At 40.0% G+C, this 8,790-nt stretch overlaps 1 protein-coding gene across 1 annotated transcript; it reads right to left on the reverse strand.

Moving 5' to 3' along the window:
• Positions 1 to 2,592: 2,592 nt before the first annotated feature.
• LOC130591373 (uncharacterized) lies at positions 2,593 to 4,217 on the reverse strand. Its single transcript, XM_057394668.1, has 2 exons — positions 3,810 to 4,217; positions 2,593 to 3,756 (listed from the first exon to the last, which is right to left on the reverse strand). Exons 1-2 carry the CDS (start codon positions 4,215 to 4,217, stop codon positions 2,593 to 2,595), a joined length of 1,572 nt encoding a protein of 523 aa, XP_057250651.1.
• Between the last annotated feature and the right edge of the window lie 4,573 nt (positions 4,218 to 8,790).

Genomic DNA, 8,790 nt, shown 5'->3' on the forward strand with positions numbered 1-8,790 from the left:
AACGCTGGTCTATAAAGGTCCCACACGACCGTTTACCTCCCTCATTCGTCAAGTGATGATGGTGTGGAGAGGTAGAGAACCTCGATTAGACCCACAGGAGCTCCTTCATGGTATAACTTGAGGCGTTGACCGTTAACTTTGAACACTTCACCTTTCTCATTCATAATCTCTATAGAGCCAAATTTGTTTACTCTAGTAACCGTGAAGGGGCCGAACCATCTAGACTTCAACTTACTAGGAAAAAGTTTGAGCCTAGAATTGTACTATAAAACCTTGTCGCCCACAGTGAACTCCCTTGGTAGGATTTTTTTGTCATGCCATTTTTTCGTTTTCTCCTTATATACTCGCGTGCTATCATAAGCCAACAATCGAAATTCATCAAGCTCATTGAGTTGTCGAAGTTGTTTCTCCCCTGCAAGCTTTTGATCCATATTAAGCTCTTTGATGGCCCAGAAAGCCTTATATTCTAATTTAACGGGTAGGTGACATGCTTTCCCGTACACAAGTCTATAGGGTGAAGTACCAATCGGTGTTTTGAATGCAGTTCTGTAAGCCCAAAGTGTGTCATCTAGCTTTGTACTCCAATCCTTCCTAGACCTTGCAACCACCTTCTCAAGAATGGACTTAACTTCACGATTGGAAACCTCTACTTGCCCACTTGTTTGAGGGTGATATGCTAATCCAGTACGATGGTAAACTCCATATTTCTTCAAAAGAGTATCCATATGTCGTTCATGAAAATGGGTGCCTCCATCACTGATTACAGCTCGTGGGACCCTAAACCTTGGGAATATGATTTTCTTAAATAAAGCAATGACCACCTTAGAGTAATTGGTAGGGGCTGCCACGATTTCTACCCACTTAGAGACATAATCGACTGCTACCAAGATGTAACAATTCCCATTGGAAGAGGGGAACGGTCCCATAAAGCCTATACCCCAAACATCAAAAATTTCAACTTCAAGAATACCTGTTTGGGGCATCTCATGCCGTCTCGAAATGTTGCGGTCCTCTGGCAAACATCACATGTTATGATAAAAGATTGAGCGTCCTAGAACATTGTGGGCCAAAAGAAACCCAACTCATGGAGTTTGACTACAGTTCGTGAAGGACCATGATGACCTCCATAAGGCGAGTTGTGATAGCGGTTCAGAATTCCAGTGACCTCCCACTCGGGAACACATTTGCAAAAAAGACCATATGAACATTCACAAAACAAGAAGGGATCATCCCAAAAGTAGAATTTAACATCGTGGAGGAACCTTTTCTTCTGTTGGTAGGACAAATCAAGAGGTAGGATACCGCCTACCAAGTAATTGGCATAGTCTGTAAATCAAGGGATCTGCGAGGTGACTGCATACAAATGATCATCAAGAAAAGAATCATCTATTGGAGTGGAGTTAATAGCATCTTCATGTCGAATCCCGGACAAATGGTCTGCAACTACGTACACTGCTCCTTTCTTAGCACTAATTTTTATGTCGAACTCTTGGAGTTAGAGAATTCAGCGAATGAGCCTAGGCTTAGCTTCCTTCTTAGAGAGAAGGTACTTCAGGGCTGCGTGCTCAGTATATATAATGACTTTAGAGCCAATCAGATAAGATCTGAATTTCTCTAAAGCATAAACAATAGCCAAAAGTTCCTTTTCTGTGGTAGCTTAGTTAACTTGTGCCTCATCCAACGTCTTGCTGGCATAATAGATAGCATGCAAGACCTTATCCTGGCATTGACCGAGTACAACCCCAACTGCATAATCACTTGCATCACACATTATCTCGAAAGGGAGTTCCCAATCAGGAGAACGGATAATAGGTGCAGTTATCAAAGCTGTCTTGATCCTGTCAAATGACTCAAGACACTCATCAGTAATATCAAATGGAGCATCTTTAAGAAGGAGTTGTGTTAGTGGTTTAGCAATTTTGGAAAAATTCTTAATGAAGCGGCGATAAAACCCCGCATGACCAAGGAAACTGCGGACTCCTTTAACATTATTAGGTGGGGGTAATTGCTCAATCACTTGGACTTTAGCGCGATCCACTTGGATGCCTTTATCAGAAACAATATGGCCTAAAACAACGCCTTCAGTCACCATAAAATGACATTTTTCCGTTTAAGACCAAATTATATTCTTCACATCTTCTCATGACTTTAGAGAGATTAACTAAGCATGTATCAAACGTAGAGCATACACACTAAAATCATCCATAAAGACTTCCATAATAGACTCTATGAACTCAGAAAAGATACTCATCATGCAACGTTGAAAGGTAGCAGGGGCATTACACAAACCAAAGGGCATTCTATGATATGCAAAAGTGCCATAAGGACAGATAAAGGTGGTCTTTTCTTGATCATTAGGATGAATGAGAATTTGGAAAAAAACCGGAATATCCATCCAAGTAATAGAAATATTTGTGACACGCCAACTGTTCAAGCATTTGGTCAATGAAAGGTAGAGGGAAGTGGTCCTTTTTAGTGGCCATATTGAGTCGCCTATAGTCTATACACATACGTCATCCAGTCACGGTTCGAGTGGGACTTAACTCATTCTTCGTTTTGCACAACAGTCATACCACCCTTTTTCGGTACTACTTATACAGGACTTACCCACTTAGAGTCAGCAATAGAATAGATAATACATGCATCAAGTAGTTCCATAACTTCTTTCTTAACCACTTCTTGCATGTTTGGATTAAGTCTCCTTTGTGGTTGAATGCAAGACTTATGATCATCCTCGAGGTGTATCCTGTGCATACAAAAATCGGGGCTTATACCCTTCAAGTCATCAATACTGTACCCAATGACCTTCTTATGAGTTTTCAAAACAGTCAAAAGTTGGGAGAGTTGGCAGTTATCAAGTGCAGCACTGACTATTACAAGATTTAACTCATGTTCATCAAAAAACACATACTTCAAATGAGAGGGGAGAGGTTTAAGTTCGGGTTTCTTTACCTCAGTATTGCACGCAGATTGAACCAACCTCTTTATCTTGTGGCATTCACTAAGGTCAACCTCTTCGCTTGCCAGAGCCTTCTCAATAGCAGCGATCTCATTACTCCAAATACTGACTTCATATGAGAAAAAATCAAGACAAAGTACCGCCTTCAAGGGATCTCCAGAGAGAGCTTGGGGCATGTTATCATGGCAAATTACATCAACCACATCAATACTGTAACATTTTTCCTCTAGCATAGGACTTTTCACAGCGGTGCTCAGATTAAAAGTGACTTGATCATCTCCTACCGATAGTGTAAGTTTACCATTTTTCACATCAATTACTACACCTACAATATGGAGGAAGGGCCGAGCCAATATAATTAGAATTTGTGTGTCTTTCTCCATGTCAAGCACAACAAAATCAACGGGAATAAAATTTTTTCCTACCCTAACAGGCACATCTTCTAGAATATCGAGGGGGTATTTAACAGATCTGTCAGCCATTTGCAGAGTAATGTTAGTGACTTTTAAAATTCCCATGTTTAATTTCGATGAAACAGATAATGGCATAACACTCACACTAGCACCTAAATCACACAATGCTTTATCAATGAATAGTCTACCAATGTGACAGGGAATAGAGAAACTACCAGGATCTTTTAATTTTGGTGGAGACTTATTTTGCAAAAAGGCACTGCACTCCTCAGTAAATGCAACTGTCTCCACCTCATTAAAAGCCCTTTTCCTAGTTAAGATATCTTTCATGAATTTTGCATAAGCAGGCACTTGAGTAATTAGTTCTGTAAAAGGAACAGTTACCTGAAGATTCTTGACGATTTCCAAAAACTTACCAAATTGTTGGTCTAGCTTACTCTTGAGCGACGATTTGGAAAAGGAAGTTTGATAAGAGGAATCTCAATAGCATGTTGTTTGGCCTTATTTGTCTCTTTATGTTCAGTCACTTGCTTAGAGTTCTCCTTGTCAGTTTTCGATTCATCTTGGACCCGTTTCCCATCGTTATTGACACTCACAATATCATCAGTAGGCATGTATGGTTCATTATAATGAGAACCATTGCGGAGGGTGATGGCGTTTGCCAAATCTGTTGGATGGATAGACTGTGCTGGTAGAGCACCTTGCTGTCGAGTAGAGTTCGAAGTAACCAATTGTGCCAACTGGTTCATTAACATCTTGTTGTGAGCTAGAATGGACTCAATCCGTGCCTCATCATTTTGTCTGTCTTTTTGCATCTGCAGCATCATATTCCTCATCTCAACCATCATGGGATCAGCAGGAGGTGCTTGTGGGATGGATTGCAAGGTGGTATAGAGAAACCAGGGGGTTGCTGAGAAGGTTGTTGGTAATATCTCTGGTTCAATGGTTGTGCATGTGGTTGTGGTGCAGGAGGATTTAGAACACTAGTGCTCTTGTATGACAGATTAGGATGATTTCTTAATCCCGGATTGTATGTGTTGGAGTATGGGTTGTTCGGCTGAAATGACTTGAAGGCATTAACTTGTTCGAGCAAACTCCGACACTCTTGTGACCAATGTCCAACTATACCACAATTATCACAGAAGATCTCAGATGTAGTACCTAAAGCAGCAACAGTCGCGGGAGAGGTGAGTTGCATATTGTCGAGCTTATTATTAATAACATTCATCTGTGCAGCCAATATGGATATAGAATCAATCTCATGCTTGCCGCCCTTGTTAGCTAATCCTCGAGGGTTGCCATATTGAGAGTTATGAATAGCTATTTCCTCGAGTAAGTCATGTGCAACATCAATTTCTAACTTCATGAATCTCCCGTTTGATGTAGAGTCAAGAATAAGCCTCGAGTTGTTCCCCAAACCATTGTAAAATCCCTGAACTAGGAGCTATTTTTGTAGACCATGATGGGGACATTCTCTCTGGAGGTCCATCAATATTTCCCAAGCCTCATGTAAAGATTCGTCGTTACCTTGGGTGAAATTCGTGATCTGACGACGCAACCTGTAGAAAGCTAAAGCCAAGGTGTTCCAATCTGTGATCCCAAGAGCGGTGCAATTAATCCTGTTGTACCACATCTTTGCCTTGTCCCGAAGTGAAAATGGAAAAAGAATCTCCTGAATTTGATCTTGTGTTACTCCCTACTGCTTAATAGTAGAACAATATTGACAAAAATCCTGATAATGTAGATTAGGGTCTTCATTAGGTCCACCACCGAATTGTTTCCTTTCGATCATATTCAGCAATGCAGGTTTGATCTCAAAATTGACAGCTTCAATTTCGGGCATTTGATTGCTCTAGGGAAACTCAGCCAAGGAGGGTTGGGAAAAGTGAGTAAGTCTCCGAGCCATTTATGATTCTCCGGGAATAGTAGGAACAGAACGTCTAGAATCAGAGTCGGAATCAAAATCAGAATCCAAAGGTCTATCTCCCCCTGAATTATCTCGCAATCGTATGTCTGAAGAAGTTCTTCTGTCTATGGAAGGATCTTTCAATTTTAAAATCAAATGGAAAACCACCAGAACTTAAACTCTTGTGCGTAGACGAACTAAATAACAAACAATTAAGAGGTTGTGTCCCAAAGAACAAGTGTTCTCTGAGACGAGAATATATAATATAGATTCTAAAACAATTAAAGAAAAATGGAACAAAACCGTTATTCCCCAACAACGGCGCCAAATTTTGACAGGCTAAAGTCGTATCACCTAATCAAAAGTAATCCTAAAGTCTTCTAATAGATAGTCAGGGAAGTAGGGTCGAATCCACTGGGGAAAACAATGTTCTTTTCCTAATTGTCAATCAAATTAGATTATAGGGAACGAGTGTTGTTGGTTATTATACTAAACTCGATAATATAACTATATCAAGAGTATCAATAATAAAGAGCCTAGGGTATGGGTTCACCAATGAACAATAATTGCAGGATGAAACACAACAATCAATAATTAATAATGCAGTTAAACAGGTTGTTTTGTTCTCTCGAATCGAAATCAACCATAGAATGATATTAACAGGCTCTAGCAATTTATTAATACCAAATCTACCTATTGAAACTAGCCTTAATATTAAGTTTATACCTCTCGGCATAACCTAATATTGCAATACTATAGCAATCAAATCTGGCCAAATTAGATTGAATAGAGATAATACATTCAATAGGAATCAATAAACATCATCAAGTATCAATACTTTATAAACATCCCTTCATAATTGATCATGGATCCCCTAAACTCTAGAAATAGACTACTTAATCATATTTGAAACAAACATACTCATGGTGAAATAAGTAAACATGATGAATAAATAATCAAGAACTAAACAAGATAATAAGGGAACAGAAAGAATACCAATTGTAGAACAATCTTGTGAAATCCGCACTTCTATTGAAAGTTCAATGAATAAAAATGATAAAAAGTAATACTAGGGTTCTTAGGTAAATAAAAAGTGCTTAGAAACATAAAAGTCGAAACTCTAATAATAAATCGTAGTCTTTTGATTCTGAAAAGATAAGTATTTATATATCCATCAAATACTGCGGCAACACGCGCTCAGAAATGCCTTAAAAGATTCTGCCCGACTAATCCGGGCGGATTTCGCCCGACCGGGCGGTCATCAGGTGTTCAATTTCTTCGCCACGTCCGACCGGGCGGATTTCAGCTCTTCATTTCACTTGTTCTCTTCTCGCCCGACCAACCCGGGCGGATTTCGCCCAGTTGGGCCCGCAAGTAAAACTCTCTGGCTTCTTTCAAGTCTCTAAATTTGGCGAATTTAAATCGCCCGACCAACCTGGGCGAATTTCGCCCGGTCGGCCCGTCATCAGCTTTTGACGCCCAAAATCCGATCTTCAAAGTATTACAACTTTAGCGTTATTTGACTGAATTAAGCAATTGGCCACTTTCTGAAAAGCTCTTGAACCATATAATCCAACTCATGTAGAGTGATCGTGCTCCCAAAAACACATAAATCTCTTTTAGTGGTATAAAAGAATAGGAAATGCACCTAAACATGCTAATTCCTACAAGAATCAATCTGAGGCTACAAGCATACTACAAGGAGCGCATTAGTACTAAAAATGGCTCCCAAGAGCGCAATTAAGACCAATAATTCAGGAGGGATGGAGGTAAAATCTCTATATAAAATAGACATATCAACTATTGAAAGATAAGACATCTTCATGACCATGAAAATAAATCATATGGGCAGCACTAGAAACTTGTGCGGTTGAGCAGTGGCTTTGAAAGTAGCTGGCTATCCAATCATATACAAAATGTGGAGGAAACGAACCCTGGCATTTACCTGGTGAAGAGGAAATAGAAAGCTCTCCCAAGCCTCTGTCAATGCTTGCAAGGACAGGAGCGATTAAGGAAATTTCACGACCACTTGCAGGTTTGAAAACACTAAGGCGAATACGACCCTCATTTTTCACAAGGAGGGAAAAGCGCAAATCCAGCGTGAGAGAAATGTTGCAAGATAGGTTTTACGACGATGAGCTTCGGGAATGTCTAGGTCAAGAAACGCTCCATGAGTAGTGTCATTCTTTGGCTGAGGGTTCCCAAATGTTAAAAAATCCTTGTCATATACAGGATAACTCGCCCTTTTCCTAGTACTTTTAGGTGGTGTTGAGTACATGAGAGAGTCACGAAACCAAAAATGACACCATTCTTCAAAAGTGACACATGACTTATTAGATTTTGTTGTTAAGTGGCAAAAAGCTTCAAGCAAGTATGTGCAATTGTGGGGAAGACCTAAATCATGTTTCACTTTGGATTCTTCAAGCGCCTTGGCAGGGATCACCTCGTCATAAAGAAGAACAAAAATGGGCAAACCACCAAGGATATGAACATCCCTTAAGCTAATAGACATATGTCCCTCTGAAAGAAGCTAAGTGTTCGTCAGAGGGCACCATGATTCAAAGAAGGTTTGCATAACTGAACTGTCGCACTTGTAAAGGAACATGGAAGCATACACAACATCGAGTAGGTGGATGCGAGAAAGAGTATTTCTGAAATGGCGTAAGATGCCCTCTAACCACTCCCAACAGCAAGGGTTATGCTTGAACTGAACTCCAAAATGCATATTAGAGCTCCACCTAACCTCTTTTTGGGAAATGCGTGCATGGAGTGTCGTCACTGGTTTGGTGTCAGTGCATGCTTGGTGATGGAAGGCGAGAAGAATTGGTTTGGATGATCTTTATGTGTGTATATATGACAAAATAAAAAAAAAAGAAAAGAGAATAAAAAAAGCACGGTAAAAAAGAAAACGTGGGCTCACATCAGTATATTGCGGTTAGAAGCTTTGTTATATGGCCCATGCGTACTAAAAGAAATAAAGAAAAAAAAAGAAAACAAAAAATCAATTCTTCTCGCCACCTATCACCAAGCATGCACTGAGACCAAACCACTGCCTACACTTCATGCACGCATTTCCCAAAAAGAGGCCAGGTGGAGTTCTAATATGCATTTTGGAGTTGAGTTCAAGCATATTCCTTACTATTGGGAGTGGTTAGAGGACGTCTTACGCCAATTTAGAAATGCTCTTTCTCTCATCCACCTACTCGATGATGTGTATGCTTTCATGTTTATTTCCAAGTCCGACAATTCAGTTATGCAAACCTTCTATGAATCACGGTGCCCTCTAATGATCACTTTACTTCTCTTTGAGGGAGAGATGTCTATTAGCTTATGGGATGTTCATGTCCTTTATGGTTAGCCCATTTTTGGTCTTCTTTATAATGAGGTGATCCCTCCCAGAGCGCTTAAAGAATCCAAAGTGGAACATGATCTACGTCTTCTCCACAGTTGCACATACTTGCTTGAAGCTTTTCGCCACTTAACAACAAAATCTAATAAGTCAGGTGTCAGTT

This window comes from Beta vulgaris, chromosome 5 (genome assembly GCF_026745355.1).
Source record: "Beta vulgaris subsp. vulgaris cultivar EL10 chromosome 5, EL10.2, whole genome shotgun sequence".
Taxonomy (NCBI): Eukaryota; Viridiplantae; Streptophyta; class Magnoliopsida; order Caryophyllales; family Amaranthaceae; genus Beta; species Beta vulgaris.

What these genes read in the sequence shown, in the direction of transcription:
- LOC130591373 (XM_057394668.1), bottom strand. Translation starts at nt 4,217, where the DNA reads ATGGTTGAGATGAGGAATATGATGCTGCAGATGCAAAAAGACAGACAA. An exon ending in TTCCAAATCGTCGCTCAAGA is followed by an intron (nt 3,757 to 3,809) that starts GTAAGCTAGACC and finishes AAGAATCTTCAG; the next exon opens with GTAACTGTTCCTTTTACAGA.